General features: G+C 42.7%; 1 protein-coding gene across 1 annotated transcript; it reads left to right on the top strand.

Moving 5' to 3' along the window:
• Window positions 1–3,126: 3,126 nt before the first annotated feature.
• On the top strand, window positions 3,127–7,173 carry glula (glutamate-ammonia ligase (glutamine synthase) a). The gene is made up of 7 exons (XM_060867082.1): window positions 3,127–3,226; window positions 4,203–4,387; window positions 4,757–4,918; window positions 5,014–5,160; window positions 5,236–5,363; window positions 5,663–5,862; window positions 6,153–7,173. The coding sequence occupies exons 2-7, from the start codon at window positions 4,222–4,224 to the stop codon at window positions 6,463–6,465; spliced, it is 1,116 nt and encodes a 371-aa protein (XP_060723065.1). The 5' UTR covers window positions 3,127–3,226; window positions 4,203–4,221; the 3' UTR covers window positions 6,466–7,173.
• The last annotated feature ends 10,597 nt before the right edge of the window (window positions 7,174–17,770 follow it).

Raw genomic sequence — 17,770 nt, 5'->3', positions numbered from 1 at the left:
TCATAGTAACTTTTTATAAGCCTTACATGCTAATATCCATGTTTTTAGGATTTCCAGAGTGTGAATTATCAGTATAACATCCTGTGACCACTCAGAAGGTAATGACCACTCCAAATGACCACTCAGAAGGTAGCAGGACCGTAGCATTAACTCAGATTAAAGATAAGAGCCACAAGATCTCCATCTCCTACAGTGTCTGCACTGCCATATAGGGTCCACTAGAGGGCGCCATCTACACACAGGTCAACTCATGTCACCGCTTCATCTGGCAGAGCTGAGAAAACACCTCATCAGTTCTGTACTGTGTTTATTTCATACAGGAAAGAAATGTGAAATGTGTTTAATTTATAGGGTGTGACAAAAACTGTCAAACTTTCAATTCTAATGATACATGATGAATAAAGCTATAAAATTGAGTATATTCATAGTTACTGGCTCTGTTCTTTTATTTTAATACATATTTACATTATGTGTAGTCAGCTTTAGGCTAACTGGCTAATTTAGCAAACTTTAGTTTAATTTGGTGAATTAAAATCAGTAACTATACAATGGCAAGCTAGCAAACTTCACCAGCTAATGTACGGAGAAGCAGGTTTCTATCCGAATAAATTCCACAGCAAGATTTTGGCTTTTTAAAATTAATTAGCATATCATTCATTCATTCATTCATCTTCTACCGCTTATCTGAACTACCTCGGGTCACGGGGAGCCTGTGCCTATCTCAGGCGTCATCGGGCATCAAGGCAGGATACACCCTGGACGGAGTGCCAACCCATCACAGGGCACACACACACACACTCTCATTCACTCACACAATCACACACTACAGACAATTTTCCAGAGACACCAATCAACCTACCATGCATGTCTTTGGACCGGGGGAGGAAACCCCCGAGGCACGGGGAGAACATGCAAATTCCACACACACAAAGCGGAGGCGGGAATCGAACCCCCAACCCTGGAGGTGTGAGGCGAACGTGCTAACCACTAAGTCACCGTGCCCCATTAGCATATCAGTATAATAAAATGAATTCCACAATAAAGTTATTAAGTTCAGTTCAAACCCCACACATATATATACACACAGACACACACACATATACACACATACACACACATACACACACTCTTATACACACACATACAGTACATATACACATACACACATACACACAATCACACATACACAGACACACATACACACACTCACACACACACACAAACACATACACACACACAAACACATAAACACACACACGCACAATCACATACACACATACACACACAAACACATAAACACACAATAGTAGGTGTTTTCAGTAAATTGTGATTACAGACACGACACTAACTAATCGTTCATCATTCTTACATCCCTGAGCTAATTATGTTAATTATAATAACAATGACTACATTGTTTCAGGTAGATCTATTTATGAGAGTGATGTAAAAGGAGCTGTTAATGGATCACTTTAAGAAAATCAACAACAAAATCAAGAGCTGGGTTGTCAGATTAATTAATAATCCAAGACTCAACAACAACAAAAAATTTTAAACTTAGCAAGAATAAAGTGCATTAACCCTTCTGCAGACCTTGTCTGCATTCCTATACAAACTAGGAGCGCCGAGTCAACTTTGACTGCTTATCAAAAATGAAGTATATATGATAGCCTTTTTTTCACCTTTTTTAGTCAAACTTGTTTCCAACATATTAACATGTATTTTGCAAAAATCTTTGTAATATTTGGTATAATAAACCTCATTAATATGCAAAAATGCCTAATTTTCTAGTAACAAAAAAAACAGAAATTTTGAATTATTTTCACTTTAGAGGCACAAAAGTTAATGCACAATTACAGGCTGGTATATATCAAAGCCAGGAGATTGTTTTGAAACCATTTTGACCATTTTTAATGTCAGCAAATAATAAAACCTGATTTTTCCAGGCCAAATTGACTTGAATGCTTATAAATCAAAATGCAATACCCAATGCTTGTGTGTGTGTGTGTGTGTGTGTGTGTGTGTGTGTGTGTGTGTGTGTGTGTGTGTGTGCGCGTCTGTGTGTAGCATCATTTTGGTAGATCATATTTTGCCCTCTGCTAGGCAAAGGCATATCAAAAGTGTGAAATATTTACAAATATGTAACTTTTTTTTTCTTTTCTGGAGGCCTAATGAAATGAAATGCCCTATTTGTGTGTGTGTGTGTGTGTGTGTGTGTGTGTGTGTGTGTGTGTGTGTGTGTGTGTGTGTGTGTGTGTGGTGTGTGAGTGTGTGTTTTGGGTGTGTGTGTGTTAGTGGACATTTTATGTGTGCATTTTTGTGTCTGTATGTATGTTCATTGCGCTGAAAAGGGCAAAAGTGTGACCTATTGCCCCACTAAATGTGGCCGGGTCAAGTTGGCCCTGGATGACTTGAGGCGTTTTACGAACACACAGTTCAACGAAAATTAGTTTTATTTGCAAAGTTCATAATTTGGAACAATCCTGGAAAGTTTCAGGCAAATATGTGGAAGGAAACCCAAGTTATGACACGTTAAACTTTCCAGATGAGTCAGATTGACCCGAGGTCTGCAGAAGGGTTAACTGTTTTTAAAATAAAAGTGTTAACACCCCCCACCACCACACACACACACACACACACACGCACGTCATATCTGGGCCTCATAAACCTTATAAACACACTAACTAGATGTTTATTCATATCCTTAATTGGAAGAATATTCGAAACGCGATGGTTTAAAACACGGAGGATTTATAAAGGAATATTTGGCAACCTTGTATTCTGAGTAACAGGGCTGTGATACAGAGAACAACCACCAGAGGGCGTCATCGCTCGTTTATTCATTCACAGACGTTTTAATTTGTCGTGTTATTATTATTATTATTATTATTATTATTATTATTATTAAATTTCCCCCAACTTTGTAGTTTTGTTGTTTTTTGAGATAATAAATAAATAAATAAAATAAACAACGCGTTTGTGACAACGTGAGACTCAAGGCTGTCTCGGGCTCGTAGGAGGAGCCTTCCACCGTTGAGCGCCAATCACGTCGAGGCTCGAGCTTTTCTCCCCGTTTGACTCTGACCAATCAGAAGCGGAGGACTCCTCGCGCCTGTATATAAAGCAGTGCGCTCACAGCGTGAAGCTCTCAGAGGATGAGTGCAGCAGCCGGGTTCTGATCCAGAGCTGGAAGGTTATTGTGCTGCTTCTAACTCTCACCCTTACACAGGTATGGGCTTCAGTCACCTTTCAGTTAAGAGTTGTTTTTAAAAAGCATCTATATTGTGTACAATGTTGATTATATTCCTGTGGTTTACATCTGCTAGGTGTTATTTTATTTATTTATTTATTTATTTATTTATTTATTTATTTATTTATATTTTTCTTTCATTTTGTGTGTGTAATTTTTGAAACTAATTAAATTACCCAGTCGTGTATTTTAAATCCTGGATGTGTTCTGGATTCATTGCAGGATTCACACGATGCTTTATTAAATATAAGAACCCAAAGAAAGCAGAACCTTTTTTTGTTTTATTTAGGTTCTTGTTCCTACCTTCTAATTTCCTGCCCCATCGTCCTGTGGAGTCCATGTGACTTTCCTCTACCTGCTCATATTGTGGATCAGTAGAAAGCTTTGAATTTGTCACCTTTTAAATCGTTGTATTGTAAATCTGATTCGTTCTTGAGGATCTTAAACCTGCTGTTATGTAGCATCTATTCCAGAAGAATAACATCATGGTTCTGGTTTCTCAAACGCACAAAGCGAGGATGTTCTTCACGCAGTCAGGAGATAACCGATGAGGAAGCGCTTTCTTCTCTTTAGGTTCATAAGGAGCAGAAATATTGGCACTAAACATACCATTTTATTTAAATATATTTTTAGGCTGTAATATTTTGATCAGACTCGACTTGAAATTTTCTCTAATTGCGTTTAATCCTGACACGTCTTCACTCGTATGTGATTCAACACTTCTCTGGTCTCTGGCACTGTCACCATGACGACAAGCCAGAGCTGCCGGAGGTGTTTGCACAGTGTTGTGAAAGGGTTTTTCAGGGAAAAGTCTCCTCAGCATAGACAAGGCTTTGACAGCAGCCTGGCTCTGGTTAGCCAGTCGTGTAGTAGACCTCGGGGTTTTCTGCTGCATGTGTCGTATTGGCTGTGAGTGCTCTCATGGTGCTTATATCCTCCTGTCCTTTGTGCTCAGGTGCTCCACAGTAATAAACATGGCAACATCAGCCAGCTCGCAGCTCAGCAAGGTGGTGAAGCGGCAGTATATGGAGCTTCCGCAGGGGGACAAAGTGCAGGTCATGTACATCTGGATCGACGGCACAGGGGAAGGACTGCGCTGCAAGACCAGGACGCTCGACTGCGAGCCAAAGAGCATAGAGGGTACGATCTAGGGTTCAGACAACCTTTCACCTTCACCCGTGAGCTTTAAATGGAGTATAAAGTTTCTCTTCCACATTCCAGTTTGTGATACTAGAAACCTTTTTATAATGTCTGCATCTTTTATCCAGAATTTTGTGCATGTTCAGGCGTGAAAGTCTCATTACAGTTAATGTTCAGTGGTGTTCGTGGTTAGAAAAATGAAACTGGTATATGGGGAGTCTGGAGGTTGATTTGCAAACTGTTGCTGCTGGAGTGGGGCTCTGATCTCTTATGCCATTTAACATGTACAAGAAATAAAGTGTTTAGGTTTCTCACCATAAAATTAAAGGTTTTTGTAAAATCTGATCAACAAAATTGTTTCTCAACCAGATCTTCCTGAGTGGAACTTTGATGGTTCCAGCACCTACCAGTCTGAAGGCTCCAACAGTGACATGTATCTCATTCCCTCAGCCATGTTCAGAGATCCATTCCGTAAAGACCCCAATAAACTGGTTCTGTGTGAAGTCCTGAAATACAATCACAAACCTGCCGGTAAATGGTTTTTGTTTTTATTTATATTGAGCACGATGATGCTTACCATTTCTGCTAAAGGTTCTAGTCACCTTCTGGTCATGTTCTCCATCCAGAAACTAACCACCGCTTGACATGTAAGAAGATCATGCAGATGGTGGAGGAGCAGAGCCCATGGTTTGGCATGGAGCAGGAGTACACTATCCTAGGAACTGACGGTCACCCCTTCGGCTGGCCTTCCAACGGCTTTCCCGGTCCTCAGGGTACAAAATCTGTCTTCCTTTACAGACTTCTCTTAATTGTTTGATTTGCTGTTGACATTTATTGGTTCCTTTCAGGACCGTATTACTGTGGAGTTGGTGCTGACAAAGCTTACGGCAGGGATATTGTGGAAGCCCACTACAGAGCATGTCTGTACGCTGGTGTGAACATCTGCGGCACCAATGCTGAAGTCATGCCTGCTCAGGTACACCAGGGTTCAACATGATCACAGCCTGGTTCTGTAGCACTACTGAGTCACAGGAGAACCTCCGCTATTAGCTAGTGAGATTCTAAGCTATTTGTAATTTGAAGAGTTGAAGTTCTTTTAAGGTGTTCTGTTACAAAAAATGTGAACTTCTACTCGGCTGCAAATTTGTGCTTAATCATTAATATACTAACGTCTGCAATAATGCTAATGGATATTCCAAAATTCAAACTTCTGGCCTGTTTTACTAGAATTTGTGCTGATCATCACTAACCCCTTGTTGTTGCTCTGCTCTCCAGTGGGAGTTCCAGGTGGGGCCGTGTGAGGGCATCACGATGGGAGATCACCTCTGGGTGGCTCGTTTCATCCTGCACAGAGTGTGTGAAGACTTCGGCGTTGTTGCCTCGTTCGACCCCAAACCCATCCCGGGGAACTGGAACGGTGCAGGATGCCACACCAACTTCAGCACCAAGGAGATGCGTGAAGAAGGCGGGCTTAAGTAAGAGCAGATCTGTACAACAAAGGCTCTACTTGAGTCAGAATTTGTCTTGGTTCCTAGTTGTGCTTCTGTATGGCATGTTATAACATCTTCTGAACACATGACCTGTCTGTTTTGAACCTAAACTGTAGATGAAACATTTCTGCAGCTAGTATCTGGTCTGATGTGTCATTAGCTAGCACCTTCACATAAAGGTAGAAACAAAAAAAAATGACCTTGTAGTCCTAAATATGTTGGTAAGTAGATTACATAACTGAACATACTGGCTAAGTAGTGTCTCTTTCTCTCAGATGCATTGAGGAATGTATTGAGAAGCTGGCGAAGCGGCATGACTACCACATCCGTGCCTATGACCCCAAAGGAGGTCTGGACAATGCTCGACGCCTTACAGGCCACCACGAGACCTCCAACATCCACGAGTTCTCTGCTGGAGTCGCCAATCGTGGCGCCAGCATCCGCATCCCTCGCTCTGTGGGTCAGGAGAAGAAGGGATACTTTGAAGACCGCCGCCCGAGTGCTAACTGTGACCCGTACGCCGTCACCGAAGCCCTCATACGCACGTGTCTGCTTAGTGAAGACCGGGACGAACCTGTGGACTATTAGATCTTTTCAATCTCGTTTGTCTTTGTTTGTAGGACTGAACTCCATTTCTCGACTCGTCTCTTAAAACGGCCGCTAGGGCAGATTTTATACTGTTTTCTTTTTAATTTCAGTCTCAGTAGAATGTCTTAACCATGCATCATTGTGGTTTTTAAAAGAAGTTGGCTGGTCAACTTAACATTTTAATTTCAAACATTAACCGGGGACGTGATGTTGCGGCGCATATCTGACCCTCCTGTGTGTCCTTTCTGTCATTATTTGACTTTTTTTCTGGGACACTCAAACCTCCATGATCTCCACACTGTTCCCTCTTCACTCTGGTAAAAGACTGAATTTGAGCTGAGCAGACACTCGGGCTGCAGCACCTTTACCTTCAGTAGTTAGCTGATGTACTCGCGCTGATGTAACCTGTGTAATGTCTTACTGTTACTAACTAAATAGGTGTTAAACGGCAACATTATGTGATTTTTCTACTGCTTCAGGTCGTACGTTCACTCTCGATACATCACTTGCTTAAAAGAGCACATATGTATGCATCTGACCTCTGAAGTTGCTGAACCTGGTTGTTGGTTTGTAGGTTTTTTTTTTTTTTTTTTTTTTTCTCATGACCGATTGCATTAAAAGCTAGCCAGTGCTATGATAAACTGACCATAAAAACATACTTGTGCAAAAACATTTTATATTAATTAAATAAAATCAGCTGTATCAGTATCCATATCTCATTTAAATGGTGTTTCAGTAAAGGGTTTTTTTTTTTTTTTTAAAATAACTTGGACTTACTAAACTGTATGTAAATGGGGAGGGGGGGTGTTAGTGTGCTGACTCCACTAATTATGCTGAATCTACACTTTAACATGTCTACAAATATTAGCTACATCAAATTAAATCATGAACTGACTAGAAATCCAGCACAGAAGTCTGTTCAACTTGAAAAGCCAGCATCTTAAAATATCTCCATTAGCTGAGAGGCTGCCATTGGATTAGTGGCACATAAAAAGCTAAATAGTTTAAAAGCTATTAAATGAGTTCTGTGTGAACATGTAAGCTGGAGCTAAACATTCTATAGAGAAGTTCTGTAACATAATGCTATGTCCACATATAGCTAAGCTAACAAACTGCAGAAGATAAGATGATGCTGTTGGCTATCTTGGATTTGTTCAGTAAACCTGTTCAGGGTTTGTTTGTTTAAAAAGAGAAGTTCAGTTGAGTTTTGTGTAGATTAAAAAAGTTAATCATGATGCTAATTGGGGCATGGTGTCTTAGTGGTTAGCACGTTCACCTCACACCTCCAGGGTTGGGGGTTTGATTCCCGCCTCTGCCTTGTGTGTGTGGAGTTTGCATGTTCTCCCCGTGCCTCGGGGGTTTCCTCCGGGTACTCCGGTTTCCTCCCCCCGGTCCAAAGACATGCATGGTAGGTTGATTGGCATCTCTGGAAAATTGTCCGTAGTGTGTGATTGTGTGAGTGAATGAGAGTGTGTGTGTGTGCCCTGTGATGGGTTGGCACTCCGTCCAGGGTGTATCCTGCCTTGATGCCCGATGACACCTGAGATAGGCTCAGGCTCCCCGTGACCCGAGGTAGTTCGGATAAGCGGTAGAAGATGAATGAATGATACTAATTGCACAAACAATTCCAATTGCAGATATTCGGTCTATCTTGCTGTCTGCGCTGGAGCCAGTGCTACATGTGGCTTTTACTTCGTACACGTCTGAGGTTAGCATGCCTCAAACGCTTAACGACCTCATGCACAGGAAAGGATTAGCGTCCCACATGATCAACTCACACAACCTCCTCCTTAAAAACCCGTAATAAAGCCACGGTCAAAGTTCAGCTGATGAGCAGTGATGGCCAAAAAGAGCTTTCGTGACAAAAACGCCATAAAAGCTCTGACCCCAGCGATTCTGCTAGACTATATTGATTATCTCGGTGATTGATCAGCTTTAAGAGATAAAGATAAGAGGACAAAGATGGTATTTGACTCGTCAGCTAAAGATTCAGCAACTGTAGAAACCTTTCACCAAAATGACGACTTCACCATTACAGCAGTTTATAATCAGAGGATCAAGTTAAAAAATATATATATTTTTTTTTTTTTACACCTTAGTTTCATTTGAACTCAATTCAAATGAAACTTTCTGAAAAATCTCATGATGTTATTTTTAGTGTGTGTTTTTTCTTTTCTTACTTCTGCTGGAATTCGTACAGGAGGAAGCTTCTCTTTTGGCTTCCATGTAATAAATATCAAACTTGCTCTTAATGCTGAACAAAAGTTGTGGTGATCTGAGTTTAATTTTAAGTTTGGTAGATTAGCATTCAAGGTTTTGTGATTGAGCTAAAACGGCTAGATGTAGCTCTATATCAGTTTGCTACATTAACACACTGGTTAAGGTTCTACAGCAGTTTGATAAGTTATAACACTAGTTTTATAAACCTTTGTCAATATTAGCATACCAAGTTAGCTAGCCGATTAGGCTTGAGCATTATTCTGTTTGCTAATGCGCCATATTTTCTGAGCCATATAGTGAATTAACAACTTCTGTTTATTATTTTCATTATTTTATATCAGCTAAAAGTTATAGTTATTATAGCTATACTTATAGCTATAAACTTATAGCTAAGTTTAGCTATTTATATCAGCTAAAATTCTTGGGTACGTTTGACTTTTTCCCACACGTCCAAATCCTCCTGAGGAGAGTGTGTGCCATTCAACCTGAACTACAACAAAAAGACACCATTTTGTCTTTCTTTACCTGTATTTAAACAGTAAAATGGTGTAGAGCTGAAGCGTCATGTTGGATCATGTACACAAATTAGCTGGCGTTGTTAGTTTGTTGGTTTGTTTTAAGGGAAATAAAGTATTGTGTGGGGTTGGAGGGGGGAGAGCTTAGATAATAAAAATAATACGTTCAAAAAATCCAAGAGCACACAAGTGAGTTTGATTAGATGCCTAGGACTAAAATACATAAACTGCAGTGAAGTGCAGAGTTTCTCCACCTGCTAAATCCCAAATAAACCCAGCGAACATCTAAGCAACAGCACAATCACAGCACATTTCTGAGCAGTTGAGGGTTTAAGGTCATCGCCCCAAAGGTCCGGCAGCTGTTCTCGAGCCGTCCTTAGATCTAACCACACATCGAGCCCAAGGCTTTAATGAAACAGGAAAATTATCCCTTGTGTGTTTTGTTTTAGCAGCTGGATGCTAAACTCTCCCCAAACCTTCTCTACAACTTCACCTCCTTTAGTCAACATGACTACAGTAAAACTTTACTGTATAAACTAAAAGATTATGGGCGACTTCCATTTCCGTGAGTAGATAAAGAAACAAAGCACAAAACACAAGGAGTTTAAATTCTGCCCCCAAATAAAATACTGAATAATTTCAATTGTCTCACTGTCCACTTTATTAGGAACACCTGGGAGGACAGTTTTCTATTCAGTCATGTGGCAGCACCACAATGTATCATACAGATCAAGAGCTCCAGGTGGCATGAATGTTGGTGTGAGATGATCTGCTGGATTACAGTTCAGTTCTGGGATTCAGTAATAAACTGTGATGTTGTGGACACGTCAGAATTCAGTGCTCTGCTGACAAAAACACTAACAATGTTCAGACTGACTTTGTGGCCTTTCCTCTGTTCTCATGGTGAACGGCGTGTTGGTTAGAAGTGCACAGCAGAATAAAAGACCAGACCATGCTGAGGTCACGTGAGGACACGTGAGGTCTTAAACAAGCACGAGCCAACACGAACAACTTAATCACAACTGGCATGAGGCGAACATTTATCTGAACATATAGTGAGTGTGCACTTTTTGGTGTAATCTCACACTCGGTTGTGTCACTAACACACCGAGGAGAACATAAACAAGACCGGAGCCAAACACCACAGTCACGTGTGCAGGAACCCTGCCTTCTTCAGAACATCCGAAAAGCACAGGACACAAATATTCCCTTCTTTCTGGCCTCATGCCATGGGGGCTGCAGTAACGAGTTCAACACAGGACCTTTTACCTACATTCCCATGGACTGAATAGTGAACACTGAACCCGCCTCCTCAGTGGTGCTGTGAAAAGCTACCAACCGATCACAGATCAGCTCCCAGTCTACCAACCAATCACAGATCAGCTCCCAGTCTACCAACCAATCACAGATCAGCTCCCAGTCTACCAACCAATCACAGATCAGCTCCCAGTCACCTGACAGACCGGGAAAAAACAGCTGCAGGCAAAAAACAAGAAGAAAAGAAGGTACACTGTGTGCTGAGGAATTAAACACACACACACATACGCACACACATACACACACGCACACACACATACACATACACACATACTCACACATACGCACATACACACACACATACTCACACACACACATACACACACACGCACAGACATACGCGCACACATAAACATACACACATACACACACACATACTCACACATACGCACATACACACATACACACACATACGCACATACACACACATACACACACACACACACACATACACACACACACATACACACACATACACACACACACATACGCACATACACACACACATACACACACACAGGCACACACACACACACACTCACACACACAGGCACATACACACACTTACACACACTTACTCACACACACACATACTAACACACACATACACTCACGCACATGCACACTCTCTCTCACACACACACACACACAAACACACATACGCGCCCACACACATACACACACACACATACGCACACACATACGCACACACAAACATACACACACATACACACACAGATACACACACACATATACACACACCACACACATACATACACCTACACACATGTACACACACACACATATACACACAGATACACACACACACATATATACACATACTGTACATGCAGAGTACGACATGCAGTGAAATACTTATTACGTCTGTCCGGTATTTAAGCATAAGATGGAATTAAGGATAAAAATAAAACCAAAAGGAGGCAGATAAATAAAAAGTATAAACTATATAAAAATGTGAAAAATAAATGTATATATATATATAAATGAGTATGGTTTTAATGATTGTTCTTAAAGTGTCCATGTGCTGTATGGTGTGTATAAAGTGACACTGTGGTGTGCAAGTCCAGAGTTAAAGTGTCATAGTACAAAAAAGATGGAGAGAGAGGTCCAGTACTAGACCTGGGTGTTTCCTGGTTTAAATTCCGAATGGCCTGTGGGAAGAAGCTTCTCCTCATTCTCTCTGTGTTTGTTTTCAAGGAGCGGAAGCTTTTCCCCGAGCGCAACACAGAAAAGAGTCCATTGTTATGATGCTGAGATCCTTTACAATCTTCCTGGCCCTGGTCCTGCACCACGTGCTGTAGATGTCCTGCAGGTCAGGGAGCTCGGTGTGGATGGTACGTTCAGCTGACCGCACCAGCCTCTGGAGGGCTCGCCTGTCCTGCATGGTGCTGTTCCCAAACCAGGAAGTGATGCTACCTGTCAGGACGCTCTCGATGGTGCAGGTGTAGAAAGTCTTTAGCACCTGAGAGGGTAGTTTGAAGTCCCTTCAGCATCTCAGATGGTACAGTCGCTGCCGGGCCTTCTTCACCACGGTGTTGATGTGACAGGACCAAGACAGGTCCTGTGTGATGTGAACACCCAGGTACCGGAAACTGTCCACTCTCTTTACTGGGGTTCTGTTGATGTTAAGCGGTTGGTATGACCGCTCCTGCTTTGTGCTGAAGTCCACTATCAACTCCTTAGTCTTGCTGACGTTCAGGAGAAGATTGTTCTCCTGGCACCATCTCTCCAGGTTTTTAGTCTCCTGTAGGTCATCGTTGTTGGAGATCAGGCCCACCACAACAGTGTCGTCAGCAAACTTGATGATGGTGGTGGAGTTGGAAGTGGCCACACAGTCATACATATACAGTGAGTACACCCTGGGGATCTCCAGTGCTGAGGATGAGGGTGGATGAGATGTGTTTGTCCACCCATACGGCTTGTGGTCTGTCTGTCAGGAAGTTGGAGATCCATTGAGTCCCAGGACCTCCAACTTTGAACTGTAGTCCACAAACAGCATTTTTGCATAATTCCCTTTTCTGCAGTCCAGGTGGCTCATTGTAGTGTGGAGAAGATGAGTGATGGCGTCCTCAGTAGAGTGGTTCTGTCGGTACGTGAACTGTAGTGGATCCAGTGTGTCTGGTAGTGATGCAGTGATGAAGTCTCTGACCAGTCTTTCAAAGCACTTCATCACTACTGAGGTCAGGGCTACAGGGCGGTAATGGTTGAGGCAGGCGGGCTGGGGTTTGTTCAGGACAGGAACACTGGTGGACTGTTTGAAGCATTCCTGTGTTGTTAGTGTGAAATGACCTAAAACACCCAACTTCACACCTCACAATAAAAGACAAAGAAGGAATGCGCCGTTATTTCTTGAGATTCGTTATTTTTTGTGATGCCATAAAATTCGAGCACGAATTATCATAGATCAAGCATTTGTCAGAAATTGTTTGTGTATTACACAATTTTGTTATTTTAATATCATTTAATTATTCAGTATAAAAATGAGAAAGAATACGCCTCAACAACAGATGAGTAAAAAGTGATTTGTGCAGTTGTTTGTTTATTTGTTTGCTTTTCATTTTGTTATAGAACTGATGACAGTTTACGATAAAACACAGGCCAAAGGTCCAAAGCAATGAACAGTGAGATAATTCCGAGGAAAAATAAGGAAGTGAGGCCTAGAGAAAAACCAGGATGTGGGAAAACCAGGGATAAAAGTCTATTTTTGTGAAAGTTGTTGTGAAAGCCATTGATAATAAATAACATTTTTCTGTATTTAATAAACACACACACTCACACACACACAGCCATTAGATCCAGTGTCAGTTGTTAAACTACCTCGGGTCACGGGGAGCCTGTGCCTATCTCAGGTGTCATCGGGCATCAAGGCAGGATACACCCTGGACGGAGTGCCAACCCATCGCAGGGCACACACACACACACACACACACTCATTCACTCACACAATCACACACTACAGACAATTTTCCAGAGATGCCAATCAACCTTCCATGCATGTCTTTGGACCGGGGGAGGAAACCGGAGTACCCGGAGGAAACCCCCGAGGCACGGGGAGAACATGCAAACTCCACACACACAAGGTGGAGGCGGGAATCGAACCCCCAACCCTGGAGGTGTGAGGTGAACGTGCTAACCACTAAGACACCGTGCCCCCCAGTTGTTAAACTTAAATTATTTATTTATTTATTAATGATGAGGTTAATCACTGGATTATGGACCAGATTTATATTAATATATTTAAAATATTATATTTTAGCTCAATCAAGTGAATGATAATGTCTACTGAAATCCATATAAGAGATTCAGCTGTGAAAATGCAAGAAAGGAACTGAAAAGATAGAGGACAAGGAGGAGGAAGAGGAGGAGCTTCAGAGCTCAGAGCTGTAACGATGTGGTTCTAATCCCCATACTGAGTGTTTATGGCACAGGAAGTAAGTGTGTCGTCTAACAGATGCTTCACACAAACATGTTGTCGACAGTAAACACCTGTTCTAAACCTTTCGAATAAGTTCATCTAATTCAGCATCAATTTCAACTGATTTCCTTCAGTGCACAATAACTTAAATGCATTCGTCGTTTACGCATCATGTTCTTGGTCAGGAGTCGAGAAAAATCCTGGGAATGGAACAGTTTTAAACTCGACAAAGACTCACACTCCAGACTCAGATTCATTCTGAAGTGAAACCAGGAGAAACAATTCAGTCAGAAACAAAGGAAGAGTTCAGGACATTTTCAAGCAACATTCAAAGCCATTAATCAGGTCTGCTTTATAGCTGCCCATCGGATAGCCCATCTGCTGTTGGCTCTTCATTTTACTCTCTCTCTCAGTCATCACATGACCACCACCGGGTGTGAGGTGAAGTCAAGACCAAGGATGTTCAGTAAGGAAAGCAGTGAGAATATTTTTACTTGCTTGTGACAGAATATGTGAATAATAAATTGATGTGTTTTGTGCGCCAATAAATTGGATTGTTGTGTAAATTGTACCATGTCCTCGCTGTTCCTCTTTAAGGCTGATGGACCAAATTGTTCTTTGCCTCGTGCAGAAATTCTGCAGCACATCACTGTCCTCTGTGCACATGCCATGCGTTCTCAACATTCACCGTTATGTAACGCTTTACGCCTCTGAGCGACGGAATCATCCCTGTCCATGTCAGGAAGACTCCTCGACGCAGTGCCATCTTTTTTACGTGCTGGAAAACAATCGAGGGTCTGTTTCTGCGTATGTGTCTGTTTCTGAGTATTTATTGTGTTCGGTATGCATTTGTGTCTCGGCTTCAACCACAACAACAAGAACACGTGCTTGAAGGACGACAAGCTTTCAAACAAAAGCACTGGGAAAAACAGGAGGAGGGGAGGGGGAGGGATGCTGCTCAGTTGCCATGACAACCAACCTATTGGGCAAGCTGAAGCGAGCTGGTTGTAGTCTGGGGGGTGGGGAGTGTTAGGAGTGTTCTAAAAAGCAGGGTTATGCAAGAGTAGGGAATTTCAACAAGAAAATGGAGCGAGGAAAATTCTCTCAAAGCTCACAGCCTTTGTTTATGTATTTAATGTGAGCGTGACTTCTAGAACCGACAAAGAGGAGAACGTTAACACACGGTTCAACAACAACAAGCCACTTATCCCTTCATATATACAACAATATACGCTTTTTATTTATGTTAACTGCACACTCTCATCTCAATGCCTCATGCTTGTGTTTCTTTGTGTAGCATTTTTGCAAAGGTATGACAACTCTCTCTCTCATCTTCTACCGCTTATCCGAACTACCTCGGGTCACGGGGAGCCTGTGCCTATCTCAGGCGTCATCGGGCATCAGGGCAGGATACACCCTGGACGGAGTGCCAACCCATCGCAGGGCACACACACACACACTCTCATTCACTCACACAATCACACACTACGGATAATTTTCCAGAGACGCCAATCAACCTACCACGCATGTCTTTGGACCGGGGGAGGAAACCGGAGTACCCGGAGGAAACCCCTGAGGCACGGGGAGAACATGCAAACTCCACACACACAAGGTGGAGGCGGGAATCGAACCCCCAACCCTGGAGGTGTGAGGAGAACGTGAAGCCACCATGCCCCCCAGGTATGACAACTATACATTATTATTATTATTATTATTATTATTATTATTAGTAGTAGTAGTAGTCCTGCTCTGATTTTCATCTAGAACATATAATTACAACACTTCGGTGTTACGGTACAAATGTTATAAAATTTTCCACTCACACAAAAAAAAATTAAATTGATATTGAGGCAATGTGGGGTCAGTTTGGTGCCACTGTGAACACAGGTAGCTGATGATGAAGTTCTGGCGATTCTGATTAAAATGGTCCTCTGAGTAGAACAGTGTGTTGGATCACGCGAAACTCCCAAAACAACAAACACACAATCATTGATGGATAAACACACAGCATACAGTGTCATATGAAAGACGAGCTGTTTGATGAGTCGTATCAGCAGAGAGAACATCTCAGTAATGTTATACAGAGGTCTGTAATGATTGGATCAAAAGGAAGCTGCAGGGACACAAACAGAGACTGAATTACAGCTTCCAGGTGTGTAGCTAGCTAATGAGCTCACAAACACTCTACTCATCAAGGTTACTTACTGTTATGTCAACAACAGAATCTTCATGTTTTCAGGTTGAGCTAAAAACCAGCAGAACCTTGTCATTTTCTTTAAACATGTTATTGTGCAGTCTGGGTAATAATCGTTAAAAGACAGATGGAATCACACTCTGTGAAGGTGTAAAGCTGGTATCAGTGTGACAAAGCTGGTCTCTTCAAAATACTGAACATGGGCACAAGATTTTAAATGTTTGAACATGGACTTTAATGTGATAATTGAAAAATCTGGTTGTGAGCACCTCAGTGGTGGGATGTAGACTACAGACACCTCAGTGGTGGGATGTAGACTACAGACACCTCAGTGGTGGGATGTAGACTACAGACACCTCAGTGGTGGGATGTAGACTACAGACACCTCAGTGGTGGGATGTAGACTACAGACACCTCAGTGGTGGGATGTAGACTACAGACACCTCAGGGGTGGGACTTAGACTACAGACACCTCAGGGGTGGGATGTAGACTACAGACACCTCAGTGGTGGGATGTAGACTACAGACACCTCAGGGGTGGGACTTAGACTACAGACACCTCAGGGGTGGGATGTATACTACAGACACCTCAGTGGTGGGACGTAGACTACAGACTCCTTAGTGGTGGGATGTTGACTACAGACACCTCAGGGGTGGGACGTAGACTACAGACACCTCAGGGGTGGGATGTAGACTACAGACACCTCAGGGGTGGGACTTAGACTACAGATACCTCAGGGGTGCGACCTAGACTACAGACACCTCAGGGGTGGGATGTAGACTACAGACACCTCAGGGGTGGGACTTAGACTACAGATACCTCAGGGGTGCGACCTAGACTACAGACACCTCAGTGGTGGGACTTAGACTACAGACACCTCAGGGGTGCGACTTAGACTACAGACACCTCAGGGGTGGGATGTAGACTACAGACACCTCAGTGGTGGGACTTAGACTACAGACACCTCAGGGGTGCGACTTAGACTACAGACACCTCAGTGGTGGGACTTAGACTACAGACACCTCAGGGGTGCGACTTAGACTACAGACACCTCAGGGGTGGGACTTAGACTACAGACACCTCAGGGGTGCGACTTAGACTACAGACACCTCAGGGGTGGGACGTAGAATACAGACACCTCAGGGGTGGGACGTACACTACAGACACCTCAGGGGTGGGATGTATACTACAGACACCTCAAGGGTGGGACTTAAACTACAGACACCTCAGGGGTGCGACTTAGACTACAGACACCTCAGTGGTGGGACTTAGACTACAGACACCTCAGGGGTGCGACTTAGACTACAGACACCTCAGGGGTGGGACTTAGACTACAGACACCTCAGGGGTGCGACTTAGACTACAGACGCCTCAGGGGTGGGACGTAGAATACAGACACCTCAGGGGTGGGACGTACACTACAGACACCTCAGGGGTGGGATGTATACTACAGACACCTCAAGGGTGGGACTTAAACTACAGACACCTCAGGGGTGGGACATAGAATACAGACACCTCAGAGGTAGAACGTATAATACAGACACCTCAGGGGTGGAACGTAGACTACAGACACATGTTGGCATGTGATAGTCTGTAGGTAGGTGAGCTATAATTGTTTATAC

The sequence above is a fragment of the Tachysurus vachellii genome, chromosome 1 (genome assembly GCF_030014155.1).
Source record: "Tachysurus vachellii isolate PV-2020 chromosome 1, HZAU_Pvac_v1, whole genome shotgun sequence".
In the NCBI taxonomy this organism is placed as follows: domain Eukaryota; kingdom Metazoa; phylum Chordata; class Actinopteri; order Siluriformes; family Bagridae; genus Tachysurus; species Tachysurus vachellii.
Note: the sequence above shows the minus strand (reverse complement) of the source record. Positions and strands in the feature narration are given on the sequence as shown.